This window comes from Rosa rugosa, chromosome 4 (genome assembly GCF_958449725.1).
Source record: "Rosa rugosa chromosome 4, drRosRugo1.1, whole genome shotgun sequence".
NCBI classification, from domain to species: domain Eukaryota; kingdom Viridiplantae; phylum Streptophyta; class Magnoliopsida; order Rosales; family Rosaceae; genus Rosa; species Rosa rugosa.
Window position 1 is genome coordinate 42,633,473 of NC_084823.1, and position 24,750 is coordinate 42,658,222.

At 36.4% G+C, this 24,750-nt stretch overlaps 2 protein-coding genes and 1 pseudogene across 2 annotated transcripts; all 3 read right to left on the reverse strand.

Moving 5' to 3' along the window:
- Positions 1 to 220: 220 nt before the first annotated feature.
- On the reverse strand, positions 221 to 1,518 carry LOC133743341 (jacalin-related lectin 19-like). The gene is made up of 3 exons (XM_062171233.1): positions 1,386 to 1,518; positions 1,060 to 1,275; positions 221 to 982 (listed from the first exon to the last, which is right to left on the reverse strand). Exons 1-3 carry the CDS (start codon positions 1,386 to 1,388, stop codon positions 413 to 415), a joined length of 789 nt encoding a protein of 262 aa, XP_062027217.1. The 5' UTR covers positions 1,389 to 1,518; the 3' UTR covers positions 221 to 412.
- Positions 1,519 to 13,922: 12,404 nt separating this feature from the next.
- Positions 13,923 to 16,063, reverse strand: LOC133743344 (kinesin-like protein KIN-UA). The gene is made up of 3 exons (XM_062171239.1): positions 15,114 to 16,063; positions 14,897 to 15,011; positions 13,923 to 14,203 (listed from the first exon to the last, which is right to left on the reverse strand). The coding sequence occupies exons 1-3, from the start codon at positions 15,114 to 15,116 to the stop codon at positions 13,965 to 13,967; spliced, it is 357 nt and encodes a 118-aa protein (XP_062027223.1). The 5' UTR covers positions 15,117 to 16,063; the 3' UTR covers positions 13,923 to 13,964.
- LOC133744848 (kinesin-like protein KIN-UA) overlaps positions 15,118 to 24,750 on the reverse strand; it is a 41,067-nt pseudogene continuing 31,434 nt past the window's right edge.

Below are 24,750 nucleotides of genomic sequence, written 5' to 3' on the forward strand. Positions count from 1 at the left end.
AAGAAAAATGGTGGCCTAATCTTGGGAGGGGTGGGTCCATATTTGAAGACTTTCTCAGGCTAGCTGCTACTGTGCTGGTCTCAAATGGTGGCAGGGTGACCCTTCTTGTTTAAATTTCACATGGGGTTTCGGTTACCATTGTGAGCATTGTCTATCAAAAGTCTACGGTTAAAGCCTTAAAGGTATTCCAAATGCACAGTTTCATTTTAGACATTAAAACCCTGAAATATATAATCACTAGCTTGTTGCCTATTCGCATGACATTGCAAATGAGTTGGCCCTGCCTTTTCAGGACACTGCTTCCATAATTGGTGGCCAAACTGGAACCTACCTCACAGCTTGAAAAATAAGTACTGCTATATGGGTTTTCACTTTTTCCAGTTCATATATAAATGTATGAACAGAGACATAATCAATGTAATAGGTATGAACAATGAAGGACATGTTCCAGGACTGAAACCAAGCTATGCGTTTGAAGATCTAACAGCGCTAGCTGTGGGCTTGATGATGGGCCGACGTCGGCCGTGGGCACTGAAGAATTAGAAAACTGCCTAAAGAGCTTGTTGGGCATTGAAGCTGCAGGGTTTGTAGTAATGGGATCATCCTCGGGTCTTATAGCGAGAAACACATCACAGTTTTGGAGTAGTGAGTAGCCAGCAGGGATGTCAGCGCCACCAGTCATATAACTGTACTGTGTGTGAGCCATAACTACGTTGTAGTGGTTTTGATCATTCTGAATCGGCTTGAGGTAAGCTCCTATTGCATCAAGATACCAGCCAGACCTCCCATGAAACCCAACAATTTTGTTACCAGTTGTCACTGGAAGTGAAAAATAGTTTCCTTGTTCAATTCCAAAAGGTCCATAAGATCTTTTGTTGCTCTTGAAAGTAAGCGATCGGACTGAGACTGTCCCCCATTCACTTATCTTGCCATAATACCCATGAATTGAAGTCAAAAATTCCTCTGGATAATCAAGCTTCACCTGCAGTAGTAATATACAATTAGCTAGCTAGTTTGTAAAGTATTGTTAATGTGCATGTGACTAAAATGACGGCTAACCTTGTCTGTTTTCCAGCCTCCATTTCCACCATGCTTGTCTGACCAAAATGAGCACCCTTTGCTATCATACTCAATCTGGATGGAGTCAATCCCAGAGCCATGAGCTATCACTAATTGCCTTACCGTTGAGTAAACTCCGTCATCCCACATGAGCCCAGTTTGGCCTCCCCATGGTCCAACTGATACCACTTTCTTCTCCGGTTCCTCAAAAGTACTCTGCGGCAAATTTAATGTCCAAGTAGTACTCTAATTATTAGTTACTTACAAGTGAACAAGAATTCAATATGTAATAATGAATGCATTGCAGAAGACATATAGTTAGTTACCATTTCGGAATAGTGATCACTGAAAGAGATGGAGAGCTAAGTGAGGCTGTGGATGAATGAAACTAAATGCTAGCTGCAATGAAAAGAACGATGTCAAGGGAATGAGGAATTTATACCGAGTATAAAATGTGTTTATATAAAATAGGTAGCTTGGAACAGTCTAGAAGAAGCTAATTCTGTTTTCCACTATGGAGCGAGGGGCACCCAAGTTAAAGAATCGAATTATTCAAATCCTGTATTCCTGTATGGTAAAGGAATGGTATGACCTCCATCGAATTATTCAAATCCTGTATTCCTGTATGGTAAAAGAATGGTATTATCCTTGCTTAGCTAGATAGCATTTGTTTTTTCTGTTTATACTACGGATCCATCGAAACGAATTCATCGAATTGGGAAACAGAAACCGGCAACCACTCACTCATGATGAATTAATATTGGAAGCTTTTCTAATCTGCGAATATAGGAAGCTAATTTTCTGGTTATGGCGTATTATAATGCATGAGGTAATTTAGAAACGCACACGTACTCTGAAATCTCTGATATTCCTACTTGATTCTATTCCATATCATGAATCGTTCCTTTCAGAATTTCTCAAGCAGGAAACGTTCTACTTTTTGGCAGTACTGGTTTGCTTTACAACATACCACCAAGAATCTAGTTAGTACTCCATTTCCACTTGCCAATATATTGACCACAGTTTTTGTCCACAGTCTAGTTTAAAATAATCCAGGATTGTGTACTAGCTAGCTATGATTTACCGCACCTGTAACATCGAGTTAATAAAAACATTTGATAACAAAGAACAGTCCGGGTTCATTGTTTCATATTCACTCTAATGCTCTATGAAAGTCAGCGTAACAATTATTCTGCAAATCAATGTCTGATCATAAATTGAAGAGAATTGATCATTGACTTCTATCCATTTATTTTAATCAGTATATTGTCTTCAATTCCATTATGTAAATCAAGCTTTTAGTTCTTACTTTAGATAGATGTACAGCTCTCGTATAAAAGCTAGTTAGGATTTGTATTGTAAACAGATTATTGATTACATTCAGATCGATTCCCATATTCTTCTTCTGTTCTTTACATGTATCAGAACAGAGTATTATCATTCAGTGAATAGAGAGATTATGGAATACAACTACATATAGAGAACATACTTGATGAGACAAGATAATAAAGTTTACCCTAGTAAACAAATTCTAATCTGGCTTATCTAGCTTTATGATTACCATCCGTATTTTTCTCTTATTTTCATCAATGAGAACTCAGAAGTATGGATATGGCCACATCCAAACATATATTATCAACCTCATCAAGCATGGACTCCAAAGAAGGATCAAAATTCTCAGGTAGTGAGGCAAGAAGAACTGCAACCTTGTCTTCCTCCATGATCCTCACCTTCGAGTCAGACAGTTCCTTCAGCTGTTCAGCATCTTGTTGAACTCCTTAATATGGTCCTCCATTGTTTTATTTCCACCCATGGTGAACCTATGAAGCTTCATCTTGAGGTTGATCCGCTTTGCAGAAGTTTCTACATTACAATTTTCAAGTTTCTCCCAAACCTCCTTCGCGGACATTGTCTCACTTGTGATAGTAGCCTTGATCTCCTTCGATAAATAGCACCGAATTATAGAACAAGCATAAGTATCAAGCTTACACCACTAGTCTTCCTCCATATTAGAGGGTTTTCCATCCAAAACAAATTCCAAATCCTCCTCGGCTAAGATATACCTCACTTCACGTTGCCATGTCCTCAAATTGTTCTTCCCATCATATTTATCGATTTCATCAATTTCATGCATTGTGGATTGGCGTACTTCTTGTACTTTGATCTCTCCCTAAAGCGTAGATATTACCCTATAGTACTGATCTGTGGCGCAATATATATATATATATATGATCATATCTAGAGCGGAGCTCCGCTTTGAAATTAACGTGTGAAATTCGAGTTTTGGGTCACTTTTCGGTCGCATATCCACATCTTGACCGTTCCGTTTCTAGGTTCTAGTGTATAGATCATCTCTGCAAATTTTCAGCCAAATTGATGATCGTTAAGGTATCTAACTCGCTTAAACCAATGGACGGACTGAATCTGTCAACCTGAACCGTACTAGCTTTAAGGCAGTTATCAATGCCTTAACGATCATCATTTTGGCTGAAAATTTGCAGAGACGATCTATACACTGGTACCTAAAAACTGAACGGTCAAGATGTGGATATGTAAAAGAAAAGTGACCAAAAACTCGAACTTCACATGTTAATTTTCAAAGCGGAGCTCCGCTCTGGATAGGATCTGTATATATATATATGGGTCCGGATCAAGGGACATCTCATTTTACACAAATTTTGACACACTTTGTAAGCCATTAGATTTTAAAATGTTCAATGGTCTAGATTCGTTGCTTGAATGATGTCAACACAACACCAAGTGATGTGGATAATGACGTGACATTATATATTTCTAATCTAAAATTATAATTTGATTACACTTTTCTTTATGAAATAAAAAAAAGAATTGAATACTGTTTGTATGAGAACTGTACACAATCAAAAGAAAAAAAGAAGAACAAGAATAGCACAAGAACAAACGGCAAAAGAAAGAGAAAAAAGAAAAAGGAAGAGCAGAAGACCAAACGTGCCATATCAATTAGGCAAAAACTTTATTAGGAAAATATATATACAAGAAGGCTCAATTGATGGTGCCAATACTCCCTCTTCTCCATGTCACTGATAAGCTTCCAAGATTCATCAACTTCTTGATTTTATTGTACCTAGAGATCACTGCATTTCAAGTAGCAACATCCTTCACATTGACCATGTCGAAAATCCCACGTGCCATATCAATTTGACCACAAAGAGAGTACATATGCACTAATGCATTGTGAACAAAAATATTAGAATCAAAACCATCACTTCAAAGCATGGGCACAGAACTCTTTTTCCCATTTCAATATAATATCACCAGTATATCCTCTTAACAAGAATGAGAATGTAGAGTAGTGGGGCTTCATACCCATCCTCTTTCATTGCTATATACATAGATATTCCATGGGAGCAATGTCTCCTAAACTATAGCCTTTGATTATGGTGTTCCAAATGAAAACACTTAGTTCAGGAATTCTATCAAACACCTGGTGTGCATACTTCATGTCACCAAATTTATGCATACAACATTACACTATGATTCTGTTGAGCAGAGTTGGCTATGATGTGAAACCTGTTTTAATGGTTTGGATATGCGATTGCTTCGATTACTCCCTGGTCTTCTTCTTTCTAGAGTCCAAAGTTTTTTCTCAAGCTCTTTTCCAACGTTTTTTCTCCTGCTCTTTTTTTTATTTTTTTCCTTTGATCGTGGATGTCATGTATTCTCCAAATTTTCATTTTCTTTTTTAATTTCATAAAGAAAAGTGTAATCCAACTAATAATTTTAGATTAAAAATATATAATGCCATGTCATTATCAACATCACTTGGTGTTGTGTTGGCATCATTCAAGCAACGAATCCAGACCATTGAATATTTTAAAATCTAATGGCTCACAAGGTGTGTCAAAATTTGTGTAAAAACACAGACACACACACACACACACACACACACACGGAGCCGTTCGAGAGCGGACGTCCGCAACCCAGAAAAAGTGTGGACGTCGCTCCTCCGGCCTCGATCGAGCGTCGACGGAGCGACGCGGCTTGCCGAATGGACGCCCGGGGTCTACGAAGCCGGCAACCGTTCTGCAGCGCTGCACAGAACCTGTAGTTGTAGGTGAGATGGCTGCCCAGAAATCGGCAACCCCGACCTCGATCGCTGCCCAGAAGAGGTCTGGCACGCCTCCGGCTTCCCTCCTGCCAGCCCCACGCCGCCGTCGCCGCCTGCTGTGTCGACGTCCGCACTTTAGCGCTTCTGCAGCGTTTCACGCAGCGACGACGGCGCGAATAGGGCCGGATGGAGGCCGGAGGCATCCTAGACAGCTTTTGGACAGCGATCAAGGTCGGAGGAGGTCGAGGTTGTAGGTTTCACATAGGGCATAATTGCTAATTTGCTACCCTAGGTTTCACCTTAGTGTCAATTTACTACCCTAGGTTATATATTAGCCAATTTTCTACCCTAAGTTTTCAAAATTAGCCAATTTGTTATCCTATGTTTATATTTAGCCAATTTGCTACATTTCCGTTAAATTTTATACTCTAGGTTTTCGAGATTAACCAATATGCTTCTTTAAGTTTTCAGAATTAGCCATTTGCTACCCTTGATTTTTAAAATTAATCAATGTTTGAACTGAGGAATTGACGTAAGGGTAGTAAATTCGCTAATTTTTAAGACATAAGGTGGCAAATTGGCAAAAATAATACTTATGGTAGCAAATTGACTAATTGTGAAAATTCAACATAGCAAATTGGCTGAATTAAAATTTAGCGTAGCAAATTGACAATGAATTGAAACTTAAAGTAGCAAATTAGCTATTATGATGTCTCTTTCTTTTTATAATACAATTAATAAAAAGGGCACCAACTCCCATTACAAAACCTGATATTGGGCGTTTGGATGAATACAACAACAACATACTCAACAAAAATAAGGATAACAATTAGGCTTAAAACAAGAAATTCAAACCAAATCCCACAAACACCAAAAGCCGATAACACTACAATCAGAACTTATGGAGTGGTCTTTACCGTCAATTTCTTCTGGATGGTTAGGAGGGATCAACTTTTGTAGAAATGTGTGTGTTTTCTTTCAAATCCAAGATGTTAATATTAGAAGTAAAGATGTATATTGGGCAAGACTATCCCAAATCATCACTATCCAAGCACCAATAATGATGGACCAGGCTGAGCGAGTCCGAGATATACTAATTCCATCTCATCAACACCAAAAACCAATAACACCACAACCAGAGCTTACGAGGTATTCTCCACTACCAATTTCTCATGGATTGTCAAAACAGAACGACATTATTAGAAATGTGAGTGTTTTCTTTTAAGCCAAAGATATTCACATTAGAAGTAAAAATGTAAACTAGGCAAGACCAACCCAAACCTATAAGGTTGACCCATCACGATCCAATAATAGACTGGGCCGAGATATATTAATCCATTGAACTCGAGAAGATGGAGATTTGAAAAATAGAAGACTGATGAGATTATAGGGTAACATTTGTAGATGTAGTGAATTATGTGAATTTTATAAGAATTATATGAGTAATTAAGAAGTAGACAACATGGTGTAAACAATTAATGAACCACCTTTTGTTGGAACAAGAATAAGATGTTCGATCCAATCACCACCGTACCAGTTGCACTCATCATTGAGCCACAACTTTAGATTTATTGCATCGTTTCTCATTATTACGAACTTTTTTTTTTTTTTAGGAAAATTATTACGAACGTAAATGAGGCTCAGTTTCTAGAACTTCCTTGAAATATTTAAAAGCTCACACAACTTAAAATTATGTTAACCACCTACATCATTTGTTATTGATCATTTCAACCCCCTTTCTCAACCTCTCCTCCTTCTCACATATCCTTTGCAACCACTCCTCTTGTCTTGCCATGAAAGTCTAGATGCACATGAATTGAGATGTTTTCAATTCCAATAATTTATAATTTGAATAGTTTCTACCATTAAGAGACAAACTAGTGTACTGGTGGGTATGAAATATCCTCATTTACAACTATTTGAACAAAAATTTACAAGTATTTGAACCAAAATTACAACATTGAGAACAAAAGTTACCATATTCATTTACACTATTTACATATAGTTAAACAAAAATTACAACATTGACAACGAATTTGTTCAAAAGCTTGTAAAAATGTCGTAAGAGGTGTAATTACCATTATTAGAACTAAGATTACAACATTGACAACGAATTTGTTCAAAAACTTGTAAAATGTCGTAAGAGGTGTAATTACTATTATTAGAACTAAGATTACACAAAGTAGGACTCAAATTACAATTTTGACAACAAAATTTGTTCTCACTTTTGTAAGTGTGGGTATGAGATACCCACCACTACACTAGAATTTCCCCTACCATTAAATAAGTAAGAAGAACAAATACATCATAGAAATCAATGATAAAATCAATCTTGATAAAAATGGAAAGAGAGATCATATAAAGCAGTATGATTTAATATCATCAAAGGGATGCACAAGAATTGAGATTTTTTTTTTGGAGGAAATATTTTGAATAGTTACATAGATTTTCATAAAGAAACAAAAGAAAACACATTAAAAATGTAAGCAAAGAAAAGATAATGAACACGGCTTAAATATAGAAGTGCAACATAGTCATGAAAGTATGAGGTGCAACATCGTTCGCACTATATTAAACTGCAAGCTTCTCATATTGGCTCGTCAGTTGTTGATCTCCGAGGCTTGAGTAATTAACTTGACACAACATAAGATTCATGAATGGGATAACTACTAGTACATTAGTCAATAAAACGATCAAATTAAAACAACAAAACACAGAGCAACATATAGGCAACAAAAACAATCAAACCACACCAACGCAATCAACATAATCAAAACACATCCAACACCATAAGTTCCGCTGAACCACCTTCCTTTCTTTCCCTTCTTATTCGCATTGCTAGTAGTTTTGTCAAACTGAGGGTCTAGAGTCTGATTAGGTGCATCCATGTATGATAGACCACCTTTTTTTAGGCTTCTTCTTATAAGTCTTCTCCTTTTTCTCCTTCTTTTCTTTCTTCTTGTTCCTCCTTGGATCCTCTTCCCCTCCAGCTTCCGCATACACCTGAATGGAGAGATAGTAGCTAGGCGCTGGGGCCGCTGAGTAAGCTGAAGTGTTTGGATCGCAAGGTAAGAGCTATATTAGCTGGGCATGAAGTTGTTATTCTCATCATATCTTGAATATCCCGAACCCGAACTATATTATTGACCCGAACGATCCGAACCCACCTGTCATACTGAATCCCAATGGTAGTTTTCCCCGAGTAATTGAAAACCCATATTACAATCCTAATCCTGGGCATGAGGTTCAGCCTGCTCACTTTGAGCCCCGTGAGAGCTATATTAGCTGGGCATGAAGTTGTTATTCTCATCATATCTTGAATATCCCGAACCCGAACTATATTATTGACCCGAACGATCTGAACCCACCTGTCATACTGAATCCCAATGGTAGTTTTCCCCGGGTAGTTGAAAACCCATATTACAATCCTAATCCCGGGCATGAGGTTCAGCCTGCTCACTTTGAGCCCCGTGAGAGCTATATTAGCTGGGCATGAAGTTGTTATTCTCATCATATCTTGAATATCCCGAACCCGAACTATATTATTGACCCGAACGATCCGAACCCACCTGTCATACTGAATCCCAATGGTAGTTTTCCCCGGGTAATTGAAAACCCATATTACAATCCTAATCCCGGGCATGAGGTTCAGCCTGCTCACTTTGAGCCCCGTGAGAGAGAGAGAGATGAGGCTCATGGGAAGGGAACCCATGAAAGGCGGAAAATCATGTTCTGAGGCTCCTAATAAGCCTAACAGCCGCAAGAACACGGGAAAGGAGAAATGCAAGGAGAAATGCTTTTATGAGTTCGAGTGGAGGAAGCGCGAGGATCCTCATTATCTCTAAGATGATTAGGCTTTTGATGCGGCTGGGATGGTTGCTAGGTTTGTGGGTGGCTGTTTAGGATCCCGATCCCTTGGTGTTGTTTGTTTTCATCGTTCTTCGCATGTGTTTTTGTTTATTTTGTTGTGGTGTCTGTTTAATAATTGGTTTTTGTTTTCGTTTATTTTGTAACTTAATTTAATGCTATAATGTAATGTTGGGAGTCCTGATCAGAGATGTGTCAACTATGGTGTTAATTTGTGTAGTCTTTTAATTTGATGCTTGAATAAATACATGATGGCTCTGTGAAACCCACATGCTGTCTTCATTATTATCCCACTTTACCTTACCGCCAAGGACTGAAAAAACGAAACTTTCGGCGAAATTTCGTTTTTTTTAGGGGCCGATATATCAGTAACATACCAAGCTTCTTTGAGAGCCCTGGCCAACTCTGTTGCACATACACTCATGCTATTTTTGCACTATTCTAATATATATTCAATTAGCCTACGAATCTGAAAATTAGATATTTATTTCAAAAAATTTCAGAGTTGTCGGCGATTCAGCATTTACCGTTTTTTGTTAAATTATAACAAATTACTATATAACAATGTTTATTCAAGGTTTTCTTTTCATATATAGTAGACAACTAATAAAACAAACATATCCAAAAGTTTCACTTAAAATTTCCATATTTTTCTTCAAATTTCCATAATTTTTCTTGATTTTTTATCGAAATCGATATATCCTCGATATTTCCGTCGAAATTTCCGTTTTCGGGACCATCGATATTTCCTCGAAACTTGATATTTTAGTCATTGGATGATAGGAGAGAGAGGGTTTGGCACCTTATTAGGTAAGTTTTGTTATTATGCGCTCAAAGGAAATAGTGTAAAAACGTTTGTACAAAAAAAAAATAGTGTAAAAACGTGTCGATTTGCTACGGTAGTGCTCTCCAAGATGCCCAATCATAATTGAGCATTCTTAGGCTTATAGTGAAACCGGTTGTGTGATATTACTATCGAGACTAGATTGGTACTTGTTCATCACTCTGGCACTTGTCAAGTCACTACTGCAATAACTTTAAAGCTGGTCTTAAAAGTCACGTGAAACGGAATCATCCTGCAGTGTTTCTCTTTTCCCCGGTTTCAATTGAGAGAGACTTTACTTTGTTTTTTTTTTTTTTTCGATTGAGAGAGACTTTATTTTATCAGAGTGGGGAGACCGGAGAGAGCTAGTAGAAAGTTAGTAAAAATGAGTGAGCTGTGATTTAAAGATTTTAACCCTTTTCCTCATGCACAACAAAAATAGTCAGATGCCTACAGAAATATGAACACAGTTTGTTCACTTGGGGTTAGGCAACAGCAAAGCCTACACAAAAAATAGTTTGGAGATATATATAAAAGGACCAAGTTTGAACACATGATAAGGGTTTACAAGAACAAAACATAACAACAAAAAGTGATTAAGAGGAGAACTCATAATCTCTAAATCTTTGGCTGCAAGTAAGCGAATACAATGTATCAACTCCCTGATCCATCTTTGCCAAATATTGGATTGCAGATGTTTTCTAGCTTTTTCATCTTATTCTCAATTTCTTCAAGAGTACAAGGTTGGTTCTCATTCTCATGCAAGCGGGAAAATCGTCCAAACAATGTCTGAACTTTTTCAGACTATTAATTTTCATACCTATATTTTGAAAAATATCAAAATGGTACCTGAAGATTTATGCCCGACCCAATTTTCGTACCTGGAGTCACTAACGACGTTAAGTCCGTTATATTTTCAAGGTTATTTTTGTCCTTTTAGTATTCATATTCTCCTTCTAACTTGATATTATTGTGTTCTTCCTATTATTCCTCTCTGACCCCAAATCCTCCTTGTCCTTCTTCCACCACAATTTTTCTTCTTCTTTTTCTTACTAAGCTCCTTAGAGCATCTCCAACCGATGTAGTCAAAAGCCAAAATGGCTTTGGCTTTTTTTGGGAGCATCTCCAACCATTCACTTTGTGTAGTCATTTTGACTTATTAGTCAAAAGCTTAAACAAAATGGCTAAGGAATGAAGAACGAAAGCCAAATGGCTTCAGATGGGGGAGATGTGGGCCCCAGCCGCACATGGCTTAATTGTTATTTCAGACATCATGGCTGTGATTGAAACATGCTTTAGCTAGCAATCATTCATACATTTTGAAAGTTGTGTGGGAAAACATCTTATAAAACGGAAAAATAATTAGTTAAAACTTAAAAGTTAAAAGACAGCTACAGAATCAAAGTTCCATGATTTCCATCGTCTTTCAATTATTATGGATGAGATCTTGAACATGGTTATTTTGTTAGTTTGTACCATCTTGGTCGACATAAAAGATACTCATTATCAAAACTCCAAAAGAAACCCCCAAACCAAAAAACAAAACCAATAAGAGCTTTACCTTTCCGTCAGGAACAGAATACTCCCACAAAATAATGGCACCCCCAGCAACTCCAAAGAGCAAATAATGTCATCCACAGCCTTTGGCTGTGGATGACGGTAAAGCTGTTAGCTTGAACAATGATTCTGAACAGTAAACTTTGAATGCAAACTTATAAGTAGCTATCTTACCTTTGAATGCAAACTTATTACTTGGAAGCCATTGAGTGCAATTAACAGAAACCTTGTGACCCGGAAGCGTAGTCAAAATTTGAGCAGTCTGCACAACCCTAAAGCCCAGAGAAAGCATCACCTTGCTCTTGGTAAACAGGGAGAGTATCTGTTTTCTCTTATTGCTCAGAGAGAGCATCCCCTTGCTCTGGTTGCACAGGGATAGCATCCCCTTCTGCGAAGTGCGGTTGAGGCTCCTCTTGAGGGGTTCCTGAATATCATCTGCCACATGGGATACCATCTATATGCTTCAACAAAGCAAAGTAAAAGCTCTTGTAAATACGCCATTCATTAATGTCTAGGAACATGACATTAGGATGAAAGCAGAAACTCAGTTAAACTCTAGTAGTATAAAAATTAGAGAACAAAAGGGTAGTAGAAGACATTTTTGAGTATGAAGTCACAACATTTGCCTATTTGGTCCAACCTTCTAATACACATTTAGTTAATCCAACCAAACTGATGCAACAGCTTTCTTTCAATTTTCAGGTTTCTTATAAAGGAAAATATATAAATCAAGGTCTCAAGTGTCTACCTAAATCACAACATCAGAGAATAAAAAGTCCTCAGAAAACCCAGTGCATGCATGATCCAAAGAAAGGGCTTAGCTGAAAAATACCAGAAATTCCTTTTGTTGAGCTTGAAGTTTCATTTCAACCATTTTGTACTGTTGAAATCTGCAAGCAGCGAATTGCCAAAAACAGTACAACCCCATAAAATTTCAACTTCCATGTCTTTTTTTTTAAGGACAATAGCAATGTATGAGAAGACCAACTCATTTGAATAACCTTCAAGTATGATTCAACCAGGATTGAAAAAAAAAAGAGTTTTAGCAAGTCAGCTGTTCAAAGTCTCTGACTTGGGAAATTGATTAGAACTATATGAGTCAAAACCCAGATGATCAACATGAAAGTAAGACTCTGTTTCCACCTGCAGACTCCACTCAGATTCTAATCCTCTCAATTTCAAACCAAAACCTCAACTTCGTCTTCATCCAAAAAAAACAAACAAACCTCACAAATATTAGCAGCAAAAACTCAATCACAACCACCACATTAACTACACAATTATCCAAGTCATTAAGGTATCAAAGTTCATGATCTCGACACCCGGTAACAACTACTTAGGGATCCACCTTCATAATTCCTGATTTTGCTGTTACCTTGGATGATAAAACCTGTCTCTTTGACAAGGTTCCAAACCAGAAGGACAGTATCATTGTACATCTAGTGTGGAATCCTGGGTCAAAATTTCCCCTTGTGACTGGGTGTGGTTGATGCAAGGACACATTTGCAAGCATGTCATCAAAGTCAATATGATCTATGAATCTCATCAAAGTTATAAACCTTCCATGTCTTATCAATCATTCAAAGAGTTGCTCATCAGCTTATCAAAGAAACCAATAGAGGATATAGTAGATGGGATGATTAAAGCAATCAAAGAGAGTGGAATGGTTTCTGCAGAAATCTTCTGGACTCATTTCCCTATTACATGTTTAAGCCCTCCGGTATCTAAGGGGGGAAGAATGTTAGGACTAGTGTTATAATGATTTTGGGCTCTAAAATTATTTGGTATGTGGACTTGGGTTGGGTTATCTTGAAAACGAGTATTTAGGGTTGGTTAGCAGATAAAGCTATATAAGGCAATCTGCCTCCATTGTAAGAATCTATCGACGAATATAACCTTGCTTTAACTTAATACCTTTTAGTTTCCTATAATTCACTTGTTCCAATTCCTTTTTTGGTTCAGATTCCAACAGTATGGTGACTTCCTCAAGAACAAGATGGTAGAATTCCAGTTGCAAGCATTTCTTTTTGTTTGTGTTGCAAGAATCATACCTCATGCTTGAAATTACTCTAGGCTAATACTTGCTTTGCATCTTCCACACCTTCACATCAGTTCCGTTATTCCACAACTCTTCAATTATCTATCCGCAGCTGCCTTAGTTCACCTCGGAAGGTGGGGCTAGAAGTTAGTGTTCGATATGCAGGATTTCTTATGTCAAGGCATAAACAGTCTTGGGAATGCGACCAAGCTCCCACAAGGCACCACCACTGATCATGTTTTTTGCATTTGTTTCTGAAAGATAGTGAATTCTACATTTTTCAGCAAACTTTCTACAGAGAATTAGCTTGTTCATGGTGGGATCAATAAGAAAGAGGAAAGGAAAGCTTACCATGTCGCGCTAAGTGGCCTAGTGCTAACTCACTGTGGCGCTTGGTTGGTGAGGATTATTAGCATTATGTACAATCATAAAAGTGCACTGTCCCCAATCAGAAGAGACCTTCCATTTTTGGTCCCCCTATAATTAAATAACCAGATTAGCTCAGTCCAAAGGATGATTAAACTGTATATGTTTCAATGCAATAATTCTTTAATAGTATTTGATAAGCACAGAATACAATTGAAGTCTTGAAGACAACCACAGGAAGACCTTTTTAATAGTCTTTTACCTTGTGTAGATGCCCTAGACTCGAATTTTGTGAAATTTGCAATCCCACAGGCAACTTGTGCAAGAACATCTGGATGCCCACATCTGACCATTCCTAGCAATGCCTTAATGCCACCTTCTGCCCTTAGCTTGCTCTGTAATTTATCTGAACAATGCAATTTCATTGGTGTTAGTGACAGCAGAATATACGACATAAAATTAGTCTTTATCTGGAAAGTAGATAAAGAAACACCCTGCTGAAGAATGATGTAGATCCTACTTTTAGCATTTGATGTGATTAAGAATATCATTAGGAAATTGACTACGGATTTGAACCATTTGATAAAGAGATTTACAGAAATTCACGAAAGTACTTGTAAGTGAACTAGCAAGGATTTTATTATATTTGATTGTTTGACAGGCCTCATAATTAGGTCATAATGTAATTTTCTTCAGACTGGAGCATAGAAGTTTAAAATGAAACCCCAGCTTCTCTCTAGTTCTTCTTCACTATCCGTTCCCTCTTTCTCTTCTTTTCTCCCTCTTCTATTATCTCTAGAGAAATAGTTCTTTGTTTTTAGTGAACCAGACACAGTATATAGCAAAACGACAATAGACACAAGCGCGAAGAAAGTTTCTCACAATAGAAATATGATTAACAAATCTAATATTTCTGGTGCAGCCTGTACTGTAACTTCTCGGTTGCTAAAAGTCTGCTAGCTACATTCTCATGCAATTCTAAGTAGGAGTAAGGTTTCATAAGATTTACTTGAACTCATTTAGAACTTCTTGCAACTTGGTGTAATGTAGAATTAAAAAAAGTTGAAGAAATGAACTTCAAAGAGGTCAGAAAGTTTACCGTTTCCGCAAAGATTAGCAATGGCTCCAGCAACCATTCGAAGGGTTTCTGGATCTTCACCATTGGCTGCTGTGATAGATAACAAACTAATTACCCCTTGATTCATTATCAGCTCCTGGTTGGTTTCAGAGTTCAAAGCCAAATTAAAGACCAGATTTTATTAGCCAATATTTGCAATATCTACGAAGAATCATGAATTAGGGACCAATATTTTTACCATTCATTGCTAAATTTGCAATGGCACCTGCCGCAACTCTATGTATGGTTTCTCAGAGGTTTTGAGTCAACAAAGATGTGAGATCGCCAGCTTCTACAATTTCTCCTGATTTACTTCTGCAAATTACGGGGGAGCAGTTATTATTGCTTGCTATGCAGTAGCATTAATTATAGTGATGCAATGAAGTGATCGTATCAGATCTGGAGATCGAGCTTTATTCAACATGGAAACTAATAAGAAATCTACATATAGAACTGGTTCAACAGCAAAATATTCTGACCCAAAATATATTACAAGGGAAGAGGGACCCAATTTTTGTACACAGCATTAGAAGCTAATATAGATAACAGATGAACTCAGTTTCACCACACAAAATAATTTATCAATCTTTACCTATCTTTTCATCTAACCATACTTGCCCTTTTACCAAGGAGTAGTAACTGCTAGTTGGACCACGAAACAGAACATACATCTTTAACTTTCACATAGCCAAGCTATTAATGTTCGCTACATGAATCTTTTTATTCCAAAACAATTAGCATCAATTATTCTCAGGCCAATTGATCATTACTTGAAGCCAAATTCCCTCTAGCATCTTCAATTAATAGTCGCTCTGTTTAACAACATATTTGGAAAAGGAAAAAGATCTTAAGAAATCAATTGTGCTAGTTTTTTTATCTTCTTTTCTCCCAGATAACTCGCACAGATCTTCTGGTATTGAGTGGTCCTTTAAAACTAAATGCTATTCTACTTCAAGCATAAAACACATACTTCTGCATATGCAATTACTCTGTAGTCTCCACATCTGAAGAGATGTTCTTAAAAGAAATTAAGCATTATGCCACAGGTAATATCAGTAACATGCTGGTGCATTGATTTTGAGAATTCAGAATGTAAGCATGTAATATGGCAGTAGCAAGGCAAGGAAGATGAACGAGGTAAAGAATTGAAATCACCTTCAGCAGCAAGATTTGCTACAACTTAGAAGGCATGAATTTGCACATCATTGTCTTCAGCTTCAAGTAATGACAAGATCTTATGCAATCCCACTAATAATATTATTTACCATTAGTAATAGATAAACAAAAGATAAGCAAGAGAAAAAGTTAATGAATATTATACAATATAGCATCAAGTGAAAATAAGCGAGCACTAGAGCCAACTGCAACCTTGTTTGAATATTTTTGCTATTGAGGCTATGACCTCATTTCCTGAATCCTTGAGCTGTAGATGCCTAACTTGAGTCATGAGGAAGTCAAGGTCACCAACTTTTCCAAGCCCACTCCTATCAAGTTGTCTACTTGTCTGCAAGAGCATATGTGTTAATGCACATTTTAGGACTGTGGAAACCATGGAATTGCATGAAATGGGACTATTTAATACCCAATGAAATAAATATTATAATACAAAAAGGTAGAGGAATGGATTGTCCCGGTTCATATGCAAAGTGTTGGTTCCATTTCAAAACGTTAAATTCTCCAGCATTACAAATTTTGTGAGAGTTGACTGTCTCAAAATGTTCTTGGAAACATAAAGTTCTAGTACAATGGATCTGGAGTGTTAATACTTGATGGATATGTTCACACTTTGTGATTAAAGAAATTGCATATTCAAGTAATTTGGCGAATGGAAACTAATTTAACCATTGCAACACTATTCAGATTGTCCACAGATATGGCCTCATTACCTTTCTAACTTCCTTACAAAGATATTACATCCCTTAGCCTGCCTGGTCAGCACTGCCGAAATTCAAGGCAAGGCTTGTTGCACTAGTTACACTAAGGCATGTATCTCTAATAGATGTCACCCCATTTTGAGCTAGAGTGCTTGCTGATGGCATGCATCCCTCATGGTTAGAAAGTGATAAATGATACTAGGTTTTGACTTGAAGCATCTTAGCCAGACCACACCAGTCACCAAACAAAACCATATTTTTATCATTTCTCACCAGCACCAACGAGAAACAAGGATCCTGATAACTATAATCTTTATTTCTGACCAGGGGATTTCATTACAAATGATTGACAATTTGACATGTAGGAAGTGAAAAAGATCCTCCTGATTTTGATATAGAAGTTGGTGGATGAGAAATTGAGTGTGGTTTGGGAAGTATAGGTGGTTTTTACTATAAATAAGGATGAGAATTTATATTAGTGGTGTATTAAAGATGGGATGTGTTTTAAGTATTTAGCAATGGGCATGATTGCTAATTTGCTACCTTAGGTTTCACCTTAGTGTCAATTTACTACCCTGGGTTATATTTTAGCCAATTTTCTACCCTAAGTTTTCAAAATTAGCCAATTTGTTATCCTATGTTTTATTTTAGCCAATTTGCTACATTTCAGTCAAATTTTATACTCTAGGTTTTCGAGATTAACCAATTTGCTTCTTTAAGTTTTCAGAATTAGCCATTTGCTACCCTTGATTTTTAAAATTAATCAATGTTTGAATTGAGGAATTGACGTAAGGGTAGTAAATTCGCTAATTTTTAAGACATAAGGTGGCAAATTGGCAAAAATAATACTTATGGTAGCAAATTGACTAATTGTGAAAATTCAACATAGCAAATTGGCTGAATTAAAATTTAGTGTAGCAAATTGACAATGAATTGAAACTTAAAGTAGCAAATTAGCTATTATGATGTCTCTTTCTTTTATTCTCTTTGGTTTGATCTTTTATAAAATGAGGAGACCTTTTTATTTTTACTTTTTATCAATGAAAGTATAATGCAATTAATAAAAAAAGCACCGACTCTCATTACAAAACCTGATATTGGGCGCTTGGATGAATACAACAGCAACATACTCAACAAAAATAAGGATAACAATTAGGCTTAAAACAAGAAATTCAAACCAAATCCCGCAAACACCAAAAGCCGATAACACTACAATCGGAACTTATGGAGTGGTCTTTACCATCAATTTCTTCTGGATGGTTAGGTGACGGTTAGGAGGGATCAACTTTTGTAGAAATGTGTGTGTTTCCTTTCAAATCCAAGATGTTAACATTAGAAGTAAAGATGTATATTGGGCAAGACCGACCCAAATCATCACTGTCCAAACACCAATAATGATGGACCAGGCCGAGCGAGTCCGAGATATACTAATTCCATCTCATCAACACCACAACCAGAGCTTACGAGGTATTCTCCACTACCAATTTCTCATGGATGGTCAAAAGAGAACGACATTATTAGAAATGTGAGTGTTTTCTTTTAAGCCAAAGATATTCACATTAGAAGATGTAAACTAGGCAAGACTAACCCAAGCCTATAAGGTTGACCCATCACGATCCAATAATAGACTGGGCCGAGATATATTAATCCATTGAACTCGAGAAGATGGAGATTTGAAAAATAGAAGACTGATGAGATTATAGGGTAACATTTGTAGATGTAGTGAATTATGTGAATTTTATAAGAATTATATGAGTAATTAAGAAGTAGACAACATGGTGTAAACAATTAATGAACGACCCTTTGTTGGAACAAGAATAAGATGTTCGATCAAATCACCACCGTACCAGTTGCACTCATCATTGAGCCACAACTTTAGATTTATTGCATCGTTTCTCATTATTACGAACTTTTTTTTTTGAGGAAAAATATTACGAACATAAATGAGGCTCAGTTTCTAGAACTTCCTTGAAATATTTAAAAGCTCGATCACACAACCTAAAATTATGTTAACCACATACATCATTTGTTATTGATCATTTCAACCCCCTTTCTCAACCTCTCCTCATTCTCACATATCCTTTGTAACCACTCCTCTTGTCTTGCTATGAAAGTTTAGATGCATATGAATTGAGATGTTTTCAAGTCCAATAATTTATAATTTGAACAGTTTCTACCATTAAATAAGTAAGAACAAATACATCATAGAAACCAATGGCAAAATCAATCCTGATAAAAATGGAAACAGAGATCATATAAAGCAGTATGATTTCATATCATCAAAGGAATGCACAAGAATTGAGATTTTTTTTTGTCGAAATATTTTGAATAGTTACATAGATTTTCATAAAGAAACAAAAGAAAACACAATAAAAATGTAAGCAAAGAAAAGATAATGAACAAGACTTAAATATAGAAGTGCATCATAGTCATGAAAGTATGAGGTGCAACATCGTTTGCACTATATTAAACTGCAAGCTTCTCATACTGGCTCGTCAGTTGCTGATCTCCGAGGCTTGAGTAATTAACTTGACACAACATAAGATTCGTGAATAGGATAACTACTAGTACATTAGTCAATAAAACGATGAAATTAAAACAACAAAACACAGGGCAACATATAGGCAACAAAAACAATCAAACTACACCAACGCAATCAACATAATCAAAGCACATCCAACACCACAAGTTCTGCTGAACCACCTTCCTTTCTTTCCCTTCTTATTCACATTGCTAGTAGTTTTGTCAAAAAATTTGATATGAACTCAATGCAAAGCCAAGGCTACTAATCAAAGGTAATTATATCTGTTAACTAGTGTAATAGTGGGTCTCCATAGTAATTAAATTTTTACACATCCCAATCATTCATATTAATCTCAATTGTTCCTCATCAAGGTATTTAAGTCTCAAACCAATTTATAGCATCCAAGAAACTCCAATATATATGGAAGAAAACGTCATATTATGGTACCTTTCATCAAACATCTATATCTATATGATGGGATCATTTGAATATGTTAAAGGGAATGGTCATCTCTATCACTCGTGCTTGTGAAATAATAGAAATTGAAAACCAACTAGGTAGCACCGCTCTCTCTTACGATCAAAGAATTGTAAGGTCTTGCATCTGATTATAGAGAACGACAGGAGGGGTGAAAGAGATGATTGAAGTTTTGAGTTGGTGGTTGATAATTGTTGGGATTGTGCATTGTACTATTGCATACCAAATATTGAATGGATGTATGGATTCAAAGAGAAATTTCAATATTGTTCATCAAGACCAAATAAGAGAGAATGAATACTTATCTAATTATTATAGGCGAGAGAAAAAATAAGAATGGAATGATAAAAACCTCAGGCTATATACGAAAAATATAAAAGCTACCAGACATGTTCTCCAATCTTAAAAATATTAAATCATTTCTCATTTTCATTTTTAAAATATATTTTTTGAAAATTGTTTTCAAAAACGTTACCGAACAGGATATAAATTTTTACACATCCCAATCATTCATATTAATCGCAATTGTTCCTCATCAAGGTATTTAAGTCTCAAACCAATTTATAGCATCCAAGAAACTCCAATATATATGGAAGAAAATGTCATATTATGGTACTTTTCATCAGATTTTGAATATATTTTTGAGTACAGGCCAATTGATATTTTTGTATTTCTAGGTTAGCATTCGACCCGGCTCAATTTCATAGTGATTCATATCCTAGGCTGACTGGGCCGAATGCCGTATTGGTATATCTGGGCTTGACTTGGCCTAGCCCGAATTGTTTATAAATTTACCCTCGTTTCTTCCAGTTTATTACGAACTTCACTCTTTTTCTTCCTTTAAAACCCGACGAGCGGAGTCACTCTCGACACTTCCATCTTTTATCTTATGGGTCTAGGAACCGCAAGAACACGGGAAATGAGAAATGCTCTGAAGAGTCTGAGTGGAGGAAGCTTGAAGACGGATATGATGCCAAGATGGTCAGGCTTGTGATGCGGCTGGGCGGCTAGGATGGTGGGGTGGCTGTTTAGGATCCCGCATCCCTTGGTGTTGTTTGTTTTCATCATTCTTCGTTTGTGTTTTTGTTTATTTTGTTGTGGTGTCTGTTAATCGTTCTTAGTTTTTGTTTTCGTTTATTTTGTAACTTAATTTAATGTTGTAATGTAATGTTGGGAGTCCTGAAAAGAGATGTTGTGTCAACTATGGTGTTGTAGTATTCGTGTGGTCTTTTAATTTGATGCTTGAATTTTTTATTTTTTTTATTTTTCCGCCAAGGAAGAGATTAAAATGAAAATATGCAAGGATGATCCGATGATCCATTATAGTAATCCCAACATGTGGATTTGTAATTACCACAAGACAAGGTGGATTGGAGAAAAATCCTTTTTTGTCTAGTTGTTATTATATGATATGTATTCCTAATTGTCTAAAGTTATTTATTCATACTTTACAAGAAATAAACAAGTAATTAGTTTTTGAGCTTAGCTCAAGTAGTGACGGGAGTTCTTTAATCTCAAAGCTTACTAATTATTTTTCACCTTACGCGTTTACAAGTAACCAACGTTCTTTTGTTAACAAAAAAATGTTGTTGATTAAGACCACAATGGAGAATAACCATAATCATTATAATGACATGCATGATAAAAATATCGGATATTAGATAAAAAAATACCTCGTACATCTAAGCACACAATTATAATTTATACACCAAGTGCTGCTATTTAAAATACTTGACATGAACTTAATGCTTGACATGAACTCAATCAAAAGTCATTATATCTATTAAGTGTTAACTAGTGCAATAATGAGTTTTCATCGTAATGAAATTGTTCCTTAAACTTTTATCTTTATAAAACCCACTTATTCACATTAATCTCAGTTGTTCCTTATCGAGCTACTCAAGTCCCAAACCAATTACAACATCCAATAAACTCCAACACATACAACAATATATCTTCGAATGCGGTATTTTTGAGCAGCAGCAGTGATTGATGGCTCTGTGAAACACATGCCTTCTTTATTGTGGATAGTATTTTTCATAACCCCACTGCTAATTGATGGCTCTGTGAAACCCATATGCTGTCTTCATTATTATCCCACTTTACCTTACCACCGCTAAAAATTAAAATCCCAACAAACAACAAGAATAAATTAAAAAAAATTATTTTTCTGCAAACTTCAAAATGCAAATCGACTTGTGAGTTGTGATTGGATGATAGGAGAGAGTAGCCTAGATTTTGGTTTGAACGGGGAGCGGGGGGCACGCGCTGTTTGAGTAAGTCGGGGTACGGTTTTGGAGTGAAAATGCGAGCCGAGCCAAAGGGGAGTGAAGAGATTATAATGATTTTTTTTTCCCGGCAAGGAAGAGATTGAAATAGTTAAAATGAAAATATTCAAGGATGATCCGATGATCCATTATAGTAATCCCAACATGTGGATTTGTAATCAACAGAAGAAAAGGTGGGTTGGAGAGAAATTCTGTTTTGTCTAGTTGTTATTATCTGATATGTATTCCTAATAGTCCAAAGTTATTTATTCATACTTTACAAGAAATAAACAAGTAATTAGTTTTTGAGCTTCGTTCAAGTAGCGACGGGAGTTCTTCAATCTCAAAGCTTACTAATTATTTTTCACCTTACGCGTTTACAAGGAACCAACGTTCTTTTGTTAACAAAAAAATGTTGTTGATTAAGGCCACACAATGGAGAATAATCATATTCATTATAATGACATGCATGATAAAAATCTCGGATATTAGATAAAAAGCACCTCGTACATCTATGCACACAATTATAATTTATACACCAAGTGCTGCTATTTAAAATGCTTGATATGAACTCAATGCTTGATATGAACTCAATAAGAAGTAGGGACTATTAATCAAAAGTCATTATATCTGTTAAGTGTTAACTAGTGCAATAATGAGTTTTCATCGTAATGAAATTGTTTCCTTAAATTTTATCTTTATAAAACCCAATTATTCACATTAATCTCAGTTGTTCCTTATCAAGCTACTCAAGTCCCAAACCAATTACAGCATCTAATAAACTCCAACACGTAACATTATATATATATATTTTTTTTTGACGAGACATAACAGTATATCTTCGAATGCGGTATTTTTGAGCAGCAGCAATACTGATTGATGCCTATGTGAAACCCACATGCGTCCTTTATTGTGGGATAGTCTCTTTCATTCCCCACATTTTCTCTGCAAGCAATAGTAAAGAGTAGCACTGAATAAACACAAGGATCAAGAGCTAGAGGAGTTGAGTTGTGGGGAGGGAGGACGCGTTCCTGGCCTTAATTAGGTCATTAGGATGACTACTACTTTTGTCGCCAACCGCCCTGCCAAATACGTCTTCCACAGCGACATTTAAGCATGCTTTCTTTATTGTGGGATGGTCTATGTCATTTCCCACTGTTGCTCTGTAAGCAACACTAAAGAGTAAAGAGCAGCACCAGCAGTGATTGATGGCTCTGTGAAACACATGCCTTCTTTATTGTGGATAGTCTTTTTCATAACTCCACTGCTGATTGATGGCTATGTGAAACCCACATGCTGTCTTCATTATTATCCCATTTTACCTTACCACCGCTAAAAATTAAAATCCCAACAAACAACAAAAATTTAAAAAAATTATTTTTCTACACACTTCAAAATGCAAATCGACTTGTGAGTTGTGATTGGATGATAGGAGAGAGAGGGTTTCGCGCCAAAGCGGCGATATTTCCTGCTAGAGTTCTTGGGTTGTGTAAAAAACAGAAATGGGGTTCATTGAATTGAAAGGTCTGTTTCTTTTGAGTTTTGAATGGAATTTAGATTTTTTTGAAGCAATGGAAATTACCATGCGACCTCTTTTACCATCGATGGAGATTTTCTTTCTCCGTGACGTGGGCCCCGCCTGTCGCTTTAAACCAACACTTCGTACTCCTGAACGGCCCGCCGTTAGTTTTTTCGTCTACATGCACTAGGCCAAAAAAGCTAACAGACAACGGGCAAAAATCATTGTGTGATTTGGACGATCTCCGTTGTGTATCGGAGCGTTGTGTGATGAAAAATGGCACAACGGTGGAAAGCCGTTGTATGAAACACAAACAGTCAACAGTTTATTTGTTATCAGCGTTGTGTCTTCCCTCGGCAGATGTCAGGCACAGCTGCTGTGCAGCCATGCTGTGTGTGGCAGGTGCATGCTTCAGACAACAAAACTTGTCTTCAAGCTGTTGTTGGTTAAGCTCGTCAGATAACATGTCTTTGAATTTTACTGTTGTGTGATTGCTCCTCCCACTTCAATTTGTAGACTATGGCTGTTGTATGATTTAATTTCAGACAACTGAATTTTAGTGTGTTATAAGAAGTCTGTTGTGTGAATTGTTGCTTGATTATTATGTAATCCGAATTTTGCATAATTAATACTCCATTGTTATCTAAATAACAGTACCGATCCATATTAAAAAGAAATCTGAATGCAATTCATCAATTCAAGTACTCCAATCCATACATTAAAGCATCAAATGTACCATAAACATAGTATTTCTCAATCATTCAAACATTAAAACACAAGAACAACATTGAGAACAATATTACTAAAGGCTGAACAGCTACTCTTCCTTGAACATCTTCTTCACTTTATCCAAGCTTTCAATATCCTTGTAAGCACAGACAAATTGAAAACAGGTAGAGCATCCAAGCTTTCAATATCCTTGCAACAGAAAATCAACATTCAGCATGGTATTCGCATGAGCATGCAAGTGTACCAAGAAGATGAAGTACAAATCATTTACTTGTCAAAAGTCAAGCCACAACCACTGAGAGAATATATTACTTAGGTGCTTGAAACTAGTACTAGACTATGGGTTCATAGAAAATGCAAGGTTTCCACTTTCCACTACCTGTCATCACCAAATCATGAACAACAGCTTACTAATAGTGTCAAATCCAAATAATACTAGTACAAAT

What these genes read in the sequence shown, in the direction of transcription:
- LOC133743344 (XM_062171239.1), bottom strand. An exon ending in TGCTAATCTTTGCGGAAACG is followed by an intron (nt 14,204 to 14,896) that starts GTAAACTTTCTG and finishes TGCATTGTTCAG; the next exon opens with ATAAATTACAGAGCAAGCTA.
- LOC133743341 (XM_062171233.1), bottom strand. An exon ending in GAGGCTGGAAAACAGACAAG is followed by an intron (nt 983 to 1,059) that starts GTTAGCCGTCAT and finishes TTACTACTGCAG; the next exon opens with GTGAAGCTTGATTATCCAGA.